The sequence below is a fragment of the Rattus rattus genome, chromosome 15 (assembly GCF_011064425.1).
Source record: "Rattus rattus isolate New Zealand chromosome 15, Rrattus_CSIRO_v1, whole genome shotgun sequence".
Classification (NCBI taxonomy): Eukaryota; Metazoa; Chordata; class Mammalia; order Rodentia; family Muridae; genus Rattus; species Rattus rattus.
The window spans coordinates 8,901,819-8,921,916 of record NC_046168.1 but is presented as its reverse complement, the minus strand read 5'-3'; the positions used below and the strand labels follow the sequence as shown (position 1 = coordinate 8,921,916).

The 20,098-nt window shown below is 43.9% G+C and overlaps 1 protein-coding gene across 1 annotated transcript in view; it reads right to left on the bottom strand.

Annotated features, from left to right (window-relative positions):
• LOC116884500 (nucleotide exchange factor SIL1) overlaps positions 1-20,098 on the bottom strand; it is a 168,051-nt gene that overhangs the window by 112,881 nt on the left and 35,072 nt on the right. Inside the window, exon 2 of the mRNA XM_032885630.1 lies at positions 391-504. Coding sequence (XP_032741521.1) covers positions 391-495 — 105 coding nt within the window. The 5' untranslated portion in view covers positions 496-504. The remainder of the gene's footprint in view (positions 1-390; positions 505-20,098) is intronic.

Genomic DNA, 20,098 nt, shown 5'->3' with positions numbered 1-20,098 from the left:
AGCACCCAGGTCCAATGCTCTACGCCCACATGGCAGCTTATACCTGTAACTCCAAGACTGGACACCTCGCACAGCCTTACATGCAGACGAAACACCAGTGCACAGAAAATAAATTCTTATTTTAAAAAAGAATACATTTAAAAAAGAAACAATCCATTCCGTGCTTAGTGCACGGAAGCTTATTATTTATTACTGTATTATCGTCACTGTTGTCCCCATTGTCCCTCCCTTCCAAGGGAAACTGCCACACCCTTTAAACAGGAGTTAAAGGAACTAGAAATGTGAAAACTGTTTCCATAAAACAGAAAACTCTGAACCTATCCCATCTCACAGTGGTCTTGGGGACAAGGGGCTGTCTCAGGCCTGCTGTAATCTACAGAAGACACTTACTGAGTTCTGACAACTGAGGCAGAAAGTTAAGCAGGAAGCCAACAGCAGCCCCAGCAGCATTCCTCGAGGGGCCATCCTAGTTGAAGGCAGGTGCTGAGGAGCCATAACCAGGACCTGAGGGTACAAGCACAGAAAACAGAAGGTCAGGGCCTGGTTCCTTCCCATTATCATGAGTCCCGTGTAACAGCACTTACTCCACAAATGTCAGACAGCTCTTGCACAGAAGTGTGACAGGCCTTCTACTGTGGCTCCATAAATCCCTGCCGCTCCCAGCTCCCGTCACTCGTGTTTTGCCCTGATTAGCAATGTATGTGCATAACAGCCCTGGCCCTCCCTTCCCCATTGACAGTACCTGGGATTATAGATGGTGCTACTGCTACGGTGGAAATAAGGAAATCATCCACCTGCACTACACGTGAACAGATACGGGGCCAGGTCTATATCAGTACCTGTAGCATCCACTTTCAACAATACCCATTATCACGGCTGACAACAGATAGTATCAGCATCCTGTAGCAAAGCTCAAATTTCCAAGCCACAAAATCTTCTTCTGCACTGCTTTTTAAATGACCAAACAAGTCATAGCATAATTTTAGTAGGTGTTAACAATTTTAAAACATAAGAACAGAAAGATGTCCTGTATTCATGGATTAGAGACAATACTGTGTCCAGGGGCTAGCAATCACCTATAACACCACCTTCTGGCCTCTGCAGTGCCTACACTTCTATGTTCATACCCATGCACTGACACATAGTACATGAGGTTAAAATAAAATAAACCTAAAACAAAACAAATACAAACAAAAATTTTGTATTTAAGCCAGGTAGGAGGATCAAGAATTTAAAGCCATCCTGGACTACATAGTGAGACCATGTCTTTAAAAAAACAACAAAAGGGCTGGAGAGATGGCTCTGTGGTTAAGAGCACTGACTGCTCTCTTCTAGTGTGTCTGAAGACAGCTGCAGTACATTCGTATAAAAAAAAAAGTTCTTAAAAAACGACAACAACTCTGAGGTCCACATCATTAAAAAAAAAAAAAAAGACAACAAGAAGCTACAGATAAAACTGCTGTACAGCCAGATATACACCTATGCGAACAAAGCAGGAGTTCAAGCAGCTACTTGTGCAAATGTATTCAGAGACACTATTCACAAGTCTTAAAACGTAGAGCTAACCCAAGTGCTCACCTACAGATAAAGAGATTCAGATTCAGTGCTGCATGCCTGTAACCTCAGCAGCGGGGGTACAATCAGAAGAATCATGACATCAAAGCAGACTTAACTATACAGTGAGTTCAAAACCAGACTGTAGATGTTAAGACCTTGTCAAGACACACACACACACACACACACACACACACACACACACACACACACACACACACACACTGGACTATTAGTAATATAAAAAGAATGAAATTGGGTGCATACTGGAACACAAAACCCCAAAATATTACATCAAGTGAAATAAGCCATATACAAAAGGCCAAATATCATATGATTTCACCTTCATGACAGATCCAGAAATCATAAAGAAAGGAAGGAGCATCTGTCAAGTGGGTGAAGGAAAGGGAGAGTGGAGAATTATTTTTAATACAGAGTCTCTGTTTCTAGAGTAGTAATGAAATGTGTAATACAAGTTGGACATCAAGACAACTCTACCCAAGCTAGCACATAATCTAGGAGAGGCCGGAAGAGAAACGACACTAAGTCAGAGTGACACAAAGCTCCGAAGGATTCGGACTGTATTAGCCCAGACCCTCGGAAGAGGCTTCACACGGAACATGAGCCTGGTGCCACTGTCTCCAGGCAGGCATTTGCACAGTGTGACTGATTCGGCTACAGGGGAGTATTTCTTGTATCTCAAGACTACGCTGTTTACATTTCTCCTGCCCTGCCATGCCCGACCCTGCTCCGATTTGCTGGTTCTGTGACATTACTGCAGCAAAATGGACCCACTCTCCGAAGTTATTGCCCTTTGACCAGCCCATGTCTTCCCAGGGGCAGACAGAAACCTTCCTTCCCTAAGGACATCTGCAGCCTGAAAGAAAACATCCCTGCTGGACCAGCACTGTGCTAAAAAAGCACAGCCAAACGGAAAAGCAAAGGCTTAGGGCTAAAAATAGCTGCTACATCACCCAGCAGCAACAGCTTCTGCTTTCTGCCAGTCTCCCTCTCCATTTTTTTGTTTTTTTTTTTTTTATCACAAAATGGAACTGCTGAGTGCCACACAAGTTCCTCCCAGCATCCTAGCTTCCTGGGGGCACCAATCATACTGAGGGACAGAGAATGAGTTCACGGCAACTGCACTGTTCTAAGCAGGTGCCTGTCCATAGCCAGGGTGATGGGAAGGGGCCAGGTGGGCTAAGGGTGGTCAAGGGAAGGGGCTCCACACTGAGAGAGGCTAGGGAGGTCAGGGAGATGGGTCTCAAGAGGACACAGCCCTGGATCTACCAAATGCCTTTTATCCTTCTTATCCTGCAACCTTGACTTGAGAGCCAGGATAATGTGAGGGACCTGACATTAGCAGAATATAAAACAAAAGAAAATAGTCAGGCATGTTGGCTCACTTCTGCACTCGATGCCCTTGGAAAGCTCAGTCAGGAGAATGACAGCAAGCCCAAGGCCAGTCTGCTGGACCACAGAATAGACACTATCTTAAAAGCAAAGAAGGGAAGGGAGAGGAGAAAGTAGAAAGCACGCACACTAACCCCAAAGCCACAGATGTCCTTGTGTGACAGTCTCATGCATACATGCATGTGCACACACAGTGCTCCTTTCCTACAGCCAGAGGTAAACATGGGACTGGCAATAGGAAAGACAGATGAGAAGGAAGAAGTCAAGGGCAAAATGAACAAGAGGCCCAGAAGAGACGGAGGAACAGTAGGTTGGAGTGGCGGATGCACACATAACAGCTTCCTCATCTCCTAGAGTAGGAAGGGGACAGAGGGCAGAGGAAAGGCAGCTCCACAGAGCTCTCATCGCCTGTCTCCTACACACACTCATGCAACAACAATATTTTCTGTCAATACAAAGGGTGAGAGATCAAGTGAAAGTGGATCCTTCATCTCCCCTCAATAACCCCACAAGGACCACACAGCTGACCTAGTTATTGCCTCCATTTCTTTTCCCACAAGAGAGTAGGCCTGGGGCTAGGAGTGCGCCATTGGGAAAACAGAGGAGAGATCAGGTGAAGTGGGGTCAGATCAAAGGAATATGCTTCCCAGGCTTTGGGTGGGAGGGGTGGATATCCAGAGAACAAATACAAACTCCGTAGCATGTAGGGGGGGGCTAAGTGTCTGCCCTTTAAGGCCTGGCCTGCACCCATGTCACTTGGTTTTGGTAGAGAGAATGCAGGCAAAGCTTGTCCTGAGCTTTGGCTGAAGCCAACTGAGAGGGAGAAAGAGCAAAGTGGAAGCAGACACAAGCTGCATTTTGCTATGATGATCTGGGAACCACAAGCAGGAACCCAGGCATCTGGGACCACAAAAGAAAAGCTCAACATGAAGCCAAAGTCACGGCATCCCACTGGATCCGAGAAGAGTACCCTCCTCCCAGAGCACTTGCCACTCACAAGCCCGAGCCCACCCTTCAGGGCCTGCCAAACAAACCCTCCATCCTGCTTGGCCTTCGCAGAGAACAGATCTGCAAGCTTTACATGCATGGCCTTCATCCAACTCAAAGCACCACTCAGTCCAGGAAAAGGGAAACTATTTCAGTGTCTCCCAGTAACTTTTTCCTTAAGTACCCTCCGGGCTCTGAGACAGGGAGATAATAAGGTACGTGAGCTGGCCATTTGTAGGCAGTGCCTCTACTTAAACAGAGACCAGGTGCAATCTGTAGTGTCCGTTTACTGTAGCCCAGAACAGGCGCTGGGGAATGGATGAGGGGAGGTTGCCAAGCTCCCACCTCCCTGGCACCTCATGCTGCTTTGTCCTCCACTCCCTTCACACAGACTGGAGAAGTCTGGACCCTGTGTAAACAGGACAACTTCCAGTAACTTTAGTCTTTTCTGAGAAAAGAAAACAAAAGAATAGAAAGAAGCCAGTAAAGGGGGGGAGGGGAGACCGCTGGGTACCAGGCAAGTTCTGACAGGGCTAGCTGACCCAGGCAGATGGTGGCTGCTCCAAGCCACAGGAACAGTGCACAGGAGGAACCAGGGAAATGTGAAAATGCCCAATGCACAGTCAGCCACATGAGCAGCCCACCTTGGTGTCTCTGGTGTTTGGTGCTGCCTACAGTATATGGAAACATTGTTTTCCTCTATCTTCTTACACATACAAAATAATAAGTGTAATAAAAAAGTTAAAGACACAATTTTGCTAAGCTGTTTTTTAACCTATAAAATGGGCATAGTAAGAGCTTCTATGTCAAAGAACAGACAGGAGAATTAAATAAGTAATACATGAAAAGTGTTCATAGCACCTGGTACTTAATTGTCCTCTACCACTGGTACAGTAATTAATGTCGTCCCTGACCCCACAGCCAATCAGGGCAAGCCACTAATCTAGAACTCACATTCTAGAGCACACACCTCTTCCAGCTAACCCACAGGCTTTTGGTTGGGTACCTGCTCCCTGTAGGTGAGGACAATAGATCTTAGTGAAAACCCCCACACCAGAATTCAGATTCAGCCGAAATCCCAGGGTAGACCTAATGCACTCAGAGTTTTCTCGGCATACTAGCATCCAGACAGCCAGACCCAAGCACACAGAGCTACCAGCTGCAGGAACAGCTGTGAAACCATCCCGTGCTTTGCAAACTGAAGGTTAGAGATGAGCTCTTCCCACAGACACATTCATTACTATTTATGGGCTGTAGAACGCACACAGGCACTCACCTCTCCACAAACAGAAGCCGCCACCTAATTTAAGCAGGCAAATATGAAACGTAGAGAGGAGACTGAAAGGACAGCCCTGGCCTGGAAGAGCCATGTACCAAGGCTTAAGAAAAGAGTAGAATGTTAAAGGACGACTTGAAGGACTTAAGAAAAGAGTGGAATGTTAAAGGACGACTTGAAGGACAAGAGAATTAGGTTTGGAGTCGTCAAATAGGCTTTCTCCCAAGATTCAAAGCAAGCAGAAAGTCACGAAGGAATGGAACAAGAGTGTTGGAATATCAAAGGAAATATGGTTGCCACTGCAGCCTACCTACTAGCTGGCCAGACTGGACTCAGAACTGGCCCTCTGTAAAACAGGTGCCCCAAGGAGAAGGCCACTCCCAGGATGAAGCAAATAGGGATTTCCCTCAAATCCAAGGCAGCCAAGGGTCAAAGTGAAGAGAGACTGTTGGAAGACAGACACTTCCAGTGAACACAACAAGCCTTTTTCTGCCCAGATGCCACTTTCCCAGTCTGAAGAGACAGCCCCAGAGGCCTTTCCAACAGCAGTACAGGACAGATTCCGGTTCTGCCAGAGAGCACAGCAGGCCAAGAGAGCTCAATGAGCCCAACTAGAACCAGAGCCCTGGAAGGAGAGGGAGACAAAACAACATGAAGAAGTGGAAGCAATGAAGGTGCAGGCTTGACTTGAAGGTGGGAGGGCGTGACCTACCTCATGCCCACTCCAGGAGGATGAAGTACATATTTTCAAGAAAGTGGCTAAATAGATTATTGGAAATTATGATTTCAGAGACAAAAGATAATGGCTCTATCTAAGAACAATCAAGAGACAAGTAAAGTGATTGCATAAAAGAATGCCTTGCCTGTCCCTCTCCAGATTGGTCACAGCCTTCAAAGAATCTGAATGTCAGAAGCCAAGCCTCAAGTTTTCATTTGTAAAATGCAGAGGGCAAGGAAGCCACTTAATCAGCCACAGAGCACAGAGTAGATCCATGAACAAAAAGAAAGGGGAAAAGGGTAGGGCAAGGATCTTGGTGCCATCAGAATAGGAGTGGGGAGTGAAAGCGGAAACAACAGAAGAGCCACTGTTGTATAGAGAAACCTCAGAGTACACAGGAGAGCAGAGCAAAACTAGTCCTCGGGCCCACTTCAGGTCAGGAAAAGAAAGGCAGTAGGCTAAGAAACCAGAGGGGCAACAGATTAGTAAGGGGTAAGATTAGTGTGTAGAATTCTATAGTCCAGGAGAGCAGAGACTACATGGATGAGTCGTGCTGCTCCTAGAAGCCAAGGGTTATTAAGTGAAAATCTCAGTGCCAAATACGGGATACCTTCCCATGTCAGGGAGGTCCCAGATGTACCCAAAACAATATAGGCTTAATGTTATTGCTCTCGACTACACACCATAACACAATGGTAAGACCTTCATGCTGAAGACATCACATATTGAATATAGGACATAAAGAAATCAAGCTGGAATTGACCTGAGAAGGTCCTTCATGCTGTCTAGCCTTTATACTGCTGCAAAGAATCATCATCACTGATCTTATCCAACAGTGGGCTAAACCTTAGTACTACAAAACCAGCTTACCACGCAAGCTGTGACCACTGGAGCAATAGAGGCATGATGATACAGGGAATCAACTGCTTTCTGACTGACTTTGAGGCCTACTCCACAGGAGGGAATTCATAACTGGTACTGTAAATCTGCTCAAAAGTTCATGATCAAAGAGGTCATAGGCCCTAGTGGGGAATCTCCTGCTGTTGTTCTGCAAAATGGACCCGCTAGCAAACAGCCTTTACATATGTTTACAGCCACAGATTAGTGCTGGGCTCAGCCTTGATCAGAAAACCTTTCTACAGAGGCAGACTCATATCTGGTCAAAGGGCTAAGAAACACTGACTGCTGAGCACTGTTGAGTATTCCTAAATGGAATCTCAATCAATCAGTCTCTCTCCTTTTCCTTCCCCCCTCCCCCTCCCTCTCTTTCCTTCTCCTCTCTTTCCCTCTCCCTCCCTCCTATGATTCAGGAAATATCACCAAAGATGGGTCAGAAAAAGAGCCAGAGGATGAGGAGGAGTGCTCCCTGGACATGAGATGTGGCTATCATACTCATGAACCCACAGAGACTGTGGTTACCTGTATAAGATCCATATAAGACCAAGCCAATCAACTCCAACATGGATAGGAAGAGGGGTTCATAAAGCCCCACCCTCGCTGAAGAGCTACTACCAGTTAATAACCACTGAGGGAGCTATATTTCTTCAGTGGTATAACCACTGGTAAGTTACTTATGTTCTAGTAAATAACCCAAAATCTATATACTCATAAAGCAACCATAATTAAACTGAGTCAAGAAAGAAAGAAAAGAGAGAGAAAAAAGAAAGAAAGAAAGAAAAAAGAAAGAAAAGAAGGAAGGAAGGAAGGAAGGAAGGAAGAAAGAAAGAAAGAAAAGAAAGAAAGAGCTGGAGAGATGGCTCAGCGGTTAAGAGCACCACTACTCTTCCAGAGGTCCTGAGTTCAATTCCCAGCAACCACATGGTGGCTCACAACCATCTGTAATGAGATCTGATGCCCTCTTCTGGTGTATCTGAAGACAGCTACAGTGTACTTATATATAATAAATGAATAAGTCTTTAAGAAAGAAAGAAAGAAAGAAAGGAAGGAAGGAAGGAAGGAAGGAAGGAAGGAAGGAAGGAAGGAAGGAAGGAAGAGAAAAAGAAGAGAGGAAAGAAAGAAAAGTAGGAGAGGAACTTGTTGGAAAGAAAGGGAATCCAGAGGAAACAGAAAGAGAATATAAATGGGTAAGGAGGGAGGTATAATCAAATATATTATATGCATTATAAAACTGTTTTTTCAAGACTCGGTTTCTCTGTGTAACTCTGGGTGTCCTCAAACTCACTTTGTAGACCATGCTAGTCTCACACTCACAAAGATCCACCTGCCTCTGCCTCTGCCTCTCTGCCTCTGCCTCTGCCTCTCTGCCTCTCTGCCTCTCTCTCTCTGCCTCTCTCTCTCTCTCTGCCTCTGCTCTCTGCTCTCTCTCTCTCTCTGTCTCTCTCTCTCTCTGCCTCTCCCTCTCTCTCTGCCTCTCTCTCTCTCTGCCTCTCTGCCTCTCTGCCTCTCTGCCTCTCTCCTCCTCTCTCTGCCTCTCCTCTCTGCCTCTCTGCCTCTCTGCCTCTCTGCCTCTGCCTCTGCCTCCCAAGTGCTGGGAAAAAATTGTCAAAGAATAATTAAAAATTTTTTTTAAAAGAGAGTAAGAAAAGGAGCTAGAAAGATGGCTTAGCAGTTAAGGGCGCTTGTTCTCCCAGAGGGCATGAGTTCAGTTCCCAATGCCCACATCGGGCAGCTCAGAACCATCAGTGACCCCAGCAATGACAGCAATGCCAAGAGATCAATCTCAGTGAGGAGGAATTGATGCATTGGGTTTGGCAATGAGGCAGCAAGAGGGCCATTCAGTCACAGAGGAGCAACGTGTTGTTTTAACTTTGAATACTTTGGAGTTTGGAAATTTTCAACATTCCACTGGAGTCTTAATAAAAAAAAAAAAACAAAAAACCACTCTATAGTATCAGAGAGGGATTCTCCAATGCTATAGATCAGGTTCCTATGACAATATATAGCCATGTCCCAATGCACACAGTCCCAGGGCAGTGAGGAAACAGTCATCCCATCAGAGAAATGGGGCAGGGAGGCAAATTCTCCAAGGAGAAACTCAAGTCAGACACGATTCTACTGATTCCGAGTCCTTAGTCATGTCCAGTCTACTCAGAAGCATCTGTTCTTTATGGAGTTGCACTGAAGCAGTTGAAGCAGTTGGTGCTGAAGAGAACCGAACCAGACTCCTGCCCTGTATTCCAACACAATTACTAAGCCTCTCAGAGGACAATCAATTCTGTCAAATAATAGCTACACCTACACTCATAGAGCACTGTGCATGTGCTGAGCTGAGCTCATTTACCTGCCACAGCAGCCCTCTGAGGTGGTTCTGATATGCTGCTCATTTTACCCTGAGGGACCAAACTTCAGAGGGTCAGTGACTAGCCCGAATTCATGCAGCCACAGAACAATAGAGTGAGGATGGAAAGCCAGTTTGGCCCCAGAACCAGGGCTCTTTCCATGGGTCATGCTCTCTTTACATTGGTCTGTGAAATCAGCCATGGAAACTGAGTCCACCATTTTATCTGTTCTGCAATAGTATAAATAAAAAACTCACACTTTATGCTATGAGAGAAATTTTTAAATGAGCCTACTGGGGCCCTCTTGTGGATAGACCTTTCTATCATGTCCAAGTCTCTCTCTCTCTCTCTCTCTCTCTCACTCTCTCTCTCTCTCTCTCTCTGTCTCACACTCTCTCTCACACACACACACACACACACACACACACACACACACACACACACACACAATGTGGGGAAAAGCCTCTGCCTGGTCACTGTGCCTTCCACTAAATAAGCCATGGAGAATCTCCTTTATAATTGTTCCATGGCTCTCTCTGCCTGAGGTCCTGAGAGTGATCTGCTGGTGCTAACAATAGCAGTCACAGTTACAAGAAGCTCTACTCCATCTCATCTCTACTCTAATATGACTCTGGGTTGATTCAGATCCCCCTGACTAGCAGTGTGACTTTGAGCTAGATGATTGACATTGTTAAGTCTCATATCTTTAAAGAAGGCTTGCAAGTAACTAGTTAGTTGCATGGTTATCAGACTAAATCAGATAACAAAACATACAGAACAGTGCCTGAGACAAAGCGGAATTTCAAATAATCTTGCAGCTAAGTTGGGCATGGTCATACAAACCTTTGATCCCAGCACTCTGGAAACAGAGCCGAGCAGATCTCTGTGAGTTTGAGGCCAGCCTGGTCTAAACAGCAAATGCCAGGCCAGCAAGGCCTACATAGTGTGAACTTTTCATAACAAAATAAAAATGAAAAACCTTGTAGTTAAATATCTATTAATAGAGAATATTCTGGGCAAAGCAAAGTAGTAGATTCTGTCACCATCCAGGATTGCCTCTGCTTGCAGCCCAGACCTGAGTACAAATCACCCACAAACATGGACAACATGATGGCTGGGGTGCACACACTGAAACCTAAGTGATACTGGCTGCCTCTGAATCAGTGCCAATTGGTTAAAAGCAGAAAGATGCTTCCGAGTCCAACTTCCTGATAACGAGGCCTGCCTCCACACGCCTGCTGCTGCTCTTCTATCTCTCCAGACTATCATGGATTTTAGCAGCAGCCACGGCCAGCACAGCAGAGCAGGAATCAGAATTCATCTTTCCTAATGCCTCTAGGCTTCCAAAGGACAGCAGAGTCTCTTAGTGGGACCAGAAGATTCTAGAGGGAGAGAAAACTTTCAGTTCATAGTTCCAACCGGCATACCAACCCTTATTCTGTGCCAGTGTGGGTTATAAGCACTCAATAGTCATACTCATATAGATACAGTTCATATTCTTATATTTTTATGTGTATGAGTGTTTTGCCTGCATGTACAGAAATGCACTGTAGGGGTGGTTCTGATGCTGTCCTGATCCCCAATTGGTTCTTGATCTGTCAGTAAAGAAGCCATAGGCCAATTGCTGGGCAAAAGGAATAGGCGGGACTTCCAGGTCCTTGGAGGCAAGAGACAGACACAAGGGAGAGGAGTGCAGCCTGTGGCCGCTTCTATAGGCAGACGGTCGGGGTGTTTAGCAGGGATTAGATGTATCTGAGCCACTAAAGTTTAGGGCAGGTGGGAGGTTCGGGATAAGAATATTGATAAGGGCACACTTTTCCAGGCAGGGAAAGTAGCGCCCAACGATTGTGTCCAAAGGCAAGTTGAAATTGTCAAGTGTGTGTCTGTGTCTTTTATCGGTGATTCTGAGAAGCTGGGTGGGGGCTGGTTGTGTGGCCCATTCCAGGAGCTTAGGTGGGATGGCGAAAGCTACACCCAATGGTGAGCCACTGCATACAGTGCCCTCAGAGGCCAAAATTGCAAATCAGATAACCTGTAACTGGAGTTATGGACAGTCGTTAGGCGCCCTGTGGATGCTGGAACAAGGTTCTCTGAACCAGGCTTTCTACATCTAAGGCTCAGATGATACAATTATTTAAAACAAAGTTCACTGAGAAAACATGAGAAACCAGACACTGTTGTAGCCTGCATGAAATATGACTTTCTAATTGGAAGACAGGCGACAAGTAGGGCGTTCCTTAACGGCATTTACCTGCAAAAACATTTGTGGCAATATGAGAGGACAGACATCGAGCATAGGGCTTTTAACTACCCATGTAGGCTTTGACTATCTGCAGGTAACTGAAACATTATATTTTACTTTTAAGTGCCTGAGAGTCCACAGCTATTTATAATACCACATCTTTAAAAATCTGAAAGGGAGATGAATTTTAAAACATGCACATTTACATACGTGGGCAGAAACACACACACACATACACACACACACACACACACACACACACACACACACACACACACACACACACACACACACACACACACACACACACACACAAGATCTGATGCCTCTCAACATAACTCAGAGACCCATAACTCACGGGTTTCACAATCCCACCCAACACCCAGAGAAAATCCAAGCGCCTTCTCCAAAAGATGGTGGGAGGCTGGGTAGGTAGCCAAGAAACAAAGAAACCTAAACTCAGCACTTGGCACACAATTAAGGAGCAGAGGATTTTAAATGCATTGTTTCTGGCTCTAAATATATCTACATTTATTACCAATTTGGGATCAGAAACTACATTTAGTTCTGCCGTGACCACACGCTAAAAATACTAAGCAGAGTATTGCCTAGGAAACGGCAGCCCTACTTCAAAACTACCTCTGCCACGTACCCAGGACTAGCCTTCCTGGGCTCTGCTCAGATACTCGTTTTAGTAGAATTGTCACTATTCTGCCAAAGTCTCCTTTGTATCTTAGAAGACAAGGATGGCAGTGGTACAAGTCTGTAATCACAGCACTTAGGAGACTGGGCAGGAGGACATTCGAGGTCAGAGCAGACTATATATTGAGTTCTAGTGAAGATTCTTTCAAAAAAAGATGAGGGCAATGGGGTGATCAAAATACAATATGCACATGTATGAAAATGTCATAAGGATATTCCTTGTGTATAATACATGCTCTGTAAAGTTTGAGACATTGAAAGTGACAAAAATGGGGGGAGGGGGTGAAGCCATAATCCTACAAACAGGAAGAACACAAATATAAGGTCAGCGTTAAGCTCCAGGCCTGCCTCAGAACCACAGCAGGGGACAGAGAGAGACAGAGAGACAGAGACGGGGGGGGGGGGAAGAGACACAGAGACACAGAGACAGGAAAGAAGGAGAAGAGAAGAAAGAAAGGGAAGGGGGAAGAGAAGGAAAAAGAGAAAAAGAAAGAAAAGAAAGCAAAGGGAAAGCAAGGTTCCCTAGTTAGCATTAACTGTCAACTTGGCATCTCTTTTCAACTTGGTTGTCTGTTACGTCTTGTTAACTTAAGTCAGAAGGCCGCCATGGCCAGGACTCTTCCCTGGGCAGGTAGTCTTGGGCTCTATGAGGAAGCTAGATAAGTAAGCCAGAGATCAAGGAAGCAGGCTGCATTCTTCCATGGTTGTGCTGTGCCTTCTGGACAGAGAATGAGTTCCTGGATTGGAGGAAATGCTGTGTGGAATAACACGCAGTCTCACTTTCAAGGTTCTTGACCTGACTCCCTTTGATGATGAACTATGACCTGGAAGTGTAAGATAAAACTCCTTTCTCCCCTAAGTTGCTTTTAGCCCAAAGTATTTCAGCACAGCAACAGAAAGAAAAGTAGAACCTTGGGCTCTCTTTGGTAGTCAAGTTCTACGTCTCAGACTTGTCACAGCTGAAGCCCATCTGACTAGCTAATCCATAAGAGTTAGGCATAACTGCCTGCCTAACCTAGTCCTTGATCCTCAAGGTCCAACACTGTCTGGCACTCAAAAAAAATCTGTCAATTGCGTAAAAGCAAAAACAATAAAAAAAAAAAATCATGGGATAGCCAATGATTAGCCATTTTAAAAATTGTTTAGAGGACTGGAGAAATAGCTCAGCAGTTAAAAGTACTGACTGCTATTCCAAAGGACCTGGGTTCAATTTCAAATACTCACACAACTGTTCACAACTGTCTGCAACTCCTGTCATAGTGATCTGATGCCCTCTTCTGGCATCAATGGGCACCAGCACAGACATGGTACACAGATATACGTTCAGGCAAAACACCTAAACGCATCTATTGGGATCAATAAAAACAGGTAAAGAAAATATTACCAAGGAGATAGAAATAGAATGATCACTGAAAGTTCAAGGCCAGCTAGAGCTACATAGTGAAACCCTGTCTCAAATGCACTCCTTCTCAAAATACAGAAGAAGAAGTATATATATATATGAATTACTCATTTAAACAAAATATGTGTGGCCATATCTATGATCATATAGAAACCTAAAATTATAGCAAGCAGTGCTCAACAAAGTCTTTTATCCTAAAATGTTAATATTCAAGAAACATTTGATTCAAGAAATAAGCTCTCTTTCAACGATCTCTTGGATGACTCCTCAGGCCTGCTCGGCAAGTCCAAGATCAGACCATCTACCTATCACCACAAGGAAATATAGAACACATAGAGAAAGCTACAACTTAGCCCTATTTGTCAGGGCAGCCTCCAGTGTGGGCTTAAAGAATCAGTGTGACTGGCTCCTGGAAAAGTGGTCAAGAAAGAACTGTCAAGGCAAAATATGAAAACGTTGATCTTACCCAGCTTCAAGACTAGAACTTCAAATAGGGAGTGCGAGGCAAAGGATGCCAAGACCTCACCTTGTTAAGAGTGGCAGCAGTGGGCAGGACGTGGCTCAGTGAGCAAAGCCCTTGACATGAAACCATGGGGACTTGAGCTTAAATTCTTAGAACCCACATTAACACAAAACAAAAAGAGCTGGACATGGTAGCACATATGATTCTAGTGCTCCTGTGAGACTGGGCAATAAAAACAGGAAAATCCTAGGAAATATATCAGTCAGTGAGTCTGAATGACATGTGTGGGGAGGGAGTGCTCATAAACACACACACACACACACACACACACACACACACACACACACACACACCATACATAGATGGTTTAAATAATAAAAGGTACAGTGCTCAAATCCTTCTCAAACTCTTCCAAAAAGCGTAAGAGAACATTTCCTTTTTCATTATTCTATGAGATTAGCCTAACCCTGATATAAAGGCCAGACAAAAACATTATAAGAAAATTATAGGCCCCTCCATAGGCATATAGATGTAAAAAACCATACCTAACTGAACCTAACCATACTAACATACCGTTAGTAAACCATATCTAGTAGCATATTAAGAAGCTTGATCAAGGGCTGGAGAGATGGCTTAGTGGTTAAGAGCACTGACTGCTCTTCCAGAGGTTCTGAGTTCAATTCCCAGCAACCACATGGTGGCTCACAATCATCTGTAATGGGATCTGATGCCCTCCTCTGGTGTGTCTGAAGACAGCTACAGTGTACTTACATACATTAAATAAATAAACAAACAAACAAATAAATAAATAAAAAAAAAGGAAGAAGCAGCAGCTTGATCAAATGTATCAACATGATCAAATCGCATTTGTCCTAGGAAGTTTAACCAAAGTGGGAAACATATGATCATCTCAACTGATAAAGGAAAAGCGTTAACAAAAACCCAAAACCCTTTCTGAACAAAGGCAACTGAACAAAGGAAACCAGAATAGAGTGGAACCTCACCAAACAATGAAGAATACACGTGAAAAAATATAGGGAATGTGATGTTCCTGGGTAAAGACTGAAAGTCCTTCAGCCAAAATCAAGCACAAGATACCTGCTGGGACACTTCAGAAAAAGCACCAACAGCCAGTGCGATTGGAGGAAGACATCTAAATGAAAGGGAGAGGAAAATTATCTCTATGGAACACAACATCATCTTGTGTGTTTTAAAAAAAAAAAAATCTAGAGAATCAACCAAGATTCTGCTAGAGTTCTTAAATGAAGAAAAAAAAATAGTTACCAAAAAGGAATGAAGATGGGGCTGGAGGCAGCTTGGTGGTTAAGAGCACGCACTGCTCTTGCAGTGTCCAGGTACCAGCACCCACAGCTAGCGACTCACCACAGCCCGGAGTTCCGCTCTGACAGCAGACTCCTCAGACCTCCGAGGGCACCTGCGCTCACTGACCCACACAGACACAGGCAGGAATACATAATTTAGAATTTAAAAAGAGAAGCTGAAAGGTAATGTCACTTAAAATATCACCAAAAACAATAAAATGCTTAGGAATTAATTACCAAAAAAGGTGAAAGACTGCATACTAAAAACTATAAAACACTGCTAAAGAAAGTACCTAAATAAACAGAAAGACATCTTGGGGTGGATCAAAAGATTTAACACTATCAAAGTGACAATTCCAAAAAAAAGAAAGAAAGAAAGAAAGAAAGGAAGAAAGAAAGAAAGAAAGAAGAGAAAGAAAGAAAGAACAAGTCAACCCAAAGCAACACACAATTCTTCCCAGTGGTATTTTTTATGGAAATAAGAAAAAAATCTTCACATGGGATTTTAGAGGACCCTAAATACGCAAAAATCTTGAAAAAGAACAAAGTAGGAGACAAAAGTTGAAGAATTTATACAAGTTCCTATTTCAAAACTTACTATAAAGGTCAATAAAAAATGAAGAATTGACATAGGATAAACATATAAACCAATGGGGATGAACTGTGGGGACAGAATACAACACATGTGCATGTATGTCATCTCAATGTAGAATATGTTTTTGATGCAGAAAAGATAAGTAGATGCAGATGTATACATTTAATTGTTTTTAAATTTTATCTTCAAAAGCTTTTCCACATCAAAAACACATTCTAGATTGGAAAAAAACAAAACAAAAATACAAGTTTAGGATATAGCTCAGTTGGTAAAATGCTTCCTTGGCATGTGCAAAGCCAGGGCTCTCATATGCCCAGCACTGGGGAGAAATGTTTGCAGATCAAATTTGATAAGATAATATCGGGGTACTGGAGAGAGGGTTCAGCAGTTAGGGGAACTGACTGCTCTTCCTAGACCCAAGTTAGAATCCCAGCACCCGCACGGAAGCTAACAACTCTAACTCCAAGGCTTGATAATCCCACACAGATATACATGCAGGCAAGGCACTAATACACATAAAGACAAGATTTGATACTCTCACACAGATATACATGCAGGCAGGCACTAATACACATAAAAACAAGTTTAACTTAAATGTTTTAAAAAGAATATAGTATCAGAATACATAATACAACTCAACAACAGAAGGACAAACTCAATTTAAAAATGGGAGCTTAAACTTTGAACTTCTGATCTTTAACTACTACAGGAATACAGCCCTGTCAGAGCACATCCGAAAGCTTAGGTTCTATGCTAGGGCTGAAGGGTAACATGGCATTAAAAGTCCTCAGTCTCAAAGTTTATGTCCAACTATCCAAATGGCCTCATTACAACCCTGATTGGCACAGCAAGAGCTTGTCCATTAACAATTCACTGCATCAGCACTACAGAGGAGAGCAATCAGCGTGGGAAACAGCTGATTATGTCGGCAGCTGTAAACTGAGTGTTGTCACTTCTCCATGTTCAACTATGTCCCAGGTCTCAACAAAGAACCTGCATTTGTCCAGTATCTATGTCAACTACAGTAACCAAACTTGAGTTCAAGAAACGGTATTAAAAACACCTAGGAACTGACAGTTAAATAACTGTTTACTAGGAACAGTTTAACACTTTCACCTCAAACGTCCCGTGTTCTGTTAGTTACTTCAGGGTATTGGACAACAGTAGGAAGCACACTGCTCTGACGAGTCGTACCTGGGGCTCGACTTTGGCACGGTATGGAGGAGGAAAAATGCATATCCCTGGGGAAACACCAAGAGTTGCTCAGGTTTTCTTCTAGAGTCTCTTAATGAAGTGGGTTCTCTTTACAGCTTTGCCAGTCTCCACAGAACAGAACATGACCAACAAACATTCTGAGCATGGAAAAGAACCAAAGGCAGCTACAATTTTTTTTTAAAGTATAGTTTTTTAAAGTACACATAAACCCAAGAGAGTTATTTTTCCCATCTGGTATCTGTTCTTAGGAATAGTATATCAAGAAACATTCATGAATGTGAATAAGGGTTTGTGACAGCAGGTAGGGTCAAGGGGCCTTGCAAGATGCCACCAACCAAATCCCAGCCTGCCAGGCGTCACCAGCCTGCAACTGACAGAGGTACAGCTAGCCAACAGCAGCATCCACGATGGGAATTTGCAAAGGGATTCTGGGTTCCAATGAGTGAGCTTGTGATGGAGATGCCAGCAGGACCTGGAAGTCCCTTTGTGTCACAGTAAGCTTGGGGACGGCTCAGCAGCTAGCCTTCTCCCCAAACTAGATCAGCTAAATGAGAACAACACGCCACTGACCTGCTCAAGGCCAGTCCACTTTACCAATGGCTTTTAGGCAGAGTATATCTGGCTAAAAATCAGAAATCATTTAAAGCCTATAGTTTAGGTGTGCCATAACACAATCCCAGGGAGTCATAAGTAAGACATCATCTTTTTTTTTTTTTTTTTTTTTTTTTTTGGGGACCGAACCCAGGACCTAGCGCTTGCTAGGCAAGTGCTCTACCGCTGAGCTAAATCCCCAACCCCGACACCATCTTTTTTTAATTTTTGTTTTATGTACATAGGTGTTTTGACAGCATGTATGGCTGTATACCACATGTGTGCCTGGTGCCTGTAGAGAAAGAATGAGTCAGACCCACTGGAACTGGAGTTACAGATGGTTGTGAGCCCCCATGTAGTGCTAGAAATCAAACCTGTATGTCTGCAAGAGTGCTCTTTAACCACTAAGCCACCTTTCCAGACCCAAGATAACAATTTTAAGAACAACAAGGGTATGAGAGATGCCCAGTCCTTTCCTCGTCTCAGCATTATAACAAGTAACTCAGCTCATTATCGCTTCCTTACAGAAGAGCTCCCTCAGTCTCGGTTGACCTTACTCTGTCTCTGTTGCTCAGCTCTCTCTGTGCCTTCCTCTATTTTGCCTAAGAGCTTGTCAGATGAGAAGCAATTCTTCACAATTATTCCATTCTGCCTCCAACCACTCACACTCTTCTTGTGGTGACTCTCAAACTAACAGCAGCAGCAGCAGCCTCTGGTAATGCCAAGAGAAAATACGAACTTTGAGAAGTCTGGTTAATACTGCAGGCTCTCACCATGAGAAGCAACCACTCCCATAAACAACCAGTAAAGACACAAGCCCTGGATTCAGAGAAGCCAGATGTTTAGCTTGTAATTCACAGAAATGTGGAAAGCATCCAAAAATCACAAAAAAAAGTACTATGCCCACACAGCACTGATGTACAGGCTACTTACTACCTGAGGCTTACACCCACACAAAAGCCATCTCAACCCTAGATGTGTAGTTAACAAGTCAATCCTAAAAACGTATTTTTGCAAATTGTTCACCCTCTCAAACAGCACTATAAAAACAAAAATTCTTACATTATGAAAAAATTTAAAAATTGGAACATTTATATCCAGTTGTTACTTCGACACATTCAGCTGGAAGATAATACACTTCCATAGGTATTGTCAAGGCCTGCAACACCCTAAATATGTACCAGATGCTAGGGTATACAGAATACGCAGAGATACATATCTGCCCTAGAAGCTCCCAGAAGGACAAGGGACACACTAAGTTAGAGTCCTGCCAAAGACAGCGAGTGCAAGCATTGTATGGGGTCATAGAGGGCACACCAGAAGAAGAAGTAAGCTTGGAAGATCCAAAGTGGAAAGCAAGTTAGCCAAAGACAATGAAGGGAACAACTCGAATAGAAGCTACCCTGCGTTTTGAAGACTTAGAGACCCAAAACTTGGTGCATGCATTCATTTCAATGAATATATGCTAGAGCAAAGGCTGAGGAGCGACAAGTAAAATAGACAAGGACCTTTCCCACACAGACTTAAGTTCTGAATACATAACTCACTGTACTGTCCTAGCAAATCTCTGGAATCTCTCTTTTCAGAAAGGTCTTAAAGGAGAAAAAGAGGGGTAGAATGAAGCTGGCCATCTAGGTAGATGGATCAACATAGTCTGTGACCTCAGCTCATGAACGCATTCCTTAGCCTTGTAATTCAGAGGTAAACAGATTTGGAGTTGGATCGCATTATCTATTCACAGAGACATAATGCAGTGAATGGTTGGATCATCAAAGCTACATGGGATCTTCAGCATAACCTTCATGCTGCCTCAACCTGAAGGATAATCCTACCTTAGTCTCCTGTTTGTTTCACACTCAAGTCCAAAACTGAACCCTTGTTTTTCACTCTGTATGCCTGATCCTCCTCTGGAGCTGCCCAAATAAGTCAGAAGCACATGCACGCTGGATACCAGCTTTCCCTTTCCTTCCACCCCTACTTATCAACTACTATCAGTTTATTTACCAAGCGTTCCAATTCCCCATGTTCCTGTTCAAACCCCTAAGTGATGGAAGCCATTCTCATTTTAAGAGAGGGCAACCCCCTAGAGGCTTTCAATAGGTCAGACTCAGGCAGAATACCACAGTGAGGAGGCAGGAATCATGCAGATTTTACTTGCTTAACCCAGGGTTGCTGGAATAACCAACGTCTACTCTCCTGAACTCTTAAAATAGCTCTCAATAAAACTCTCTTTTCAAAGAGTGGGGCAGGGACTGAAGAAAAAGTCATCCAGAGACTGCCCCACCTGGGGATCCATCCCACATGCAGTCACCAAACCCAGTCATTACTGCTGATGCCAAGAAGTGCTTGCTGACAGGAGCCAGATATGGGTGTCCCCTG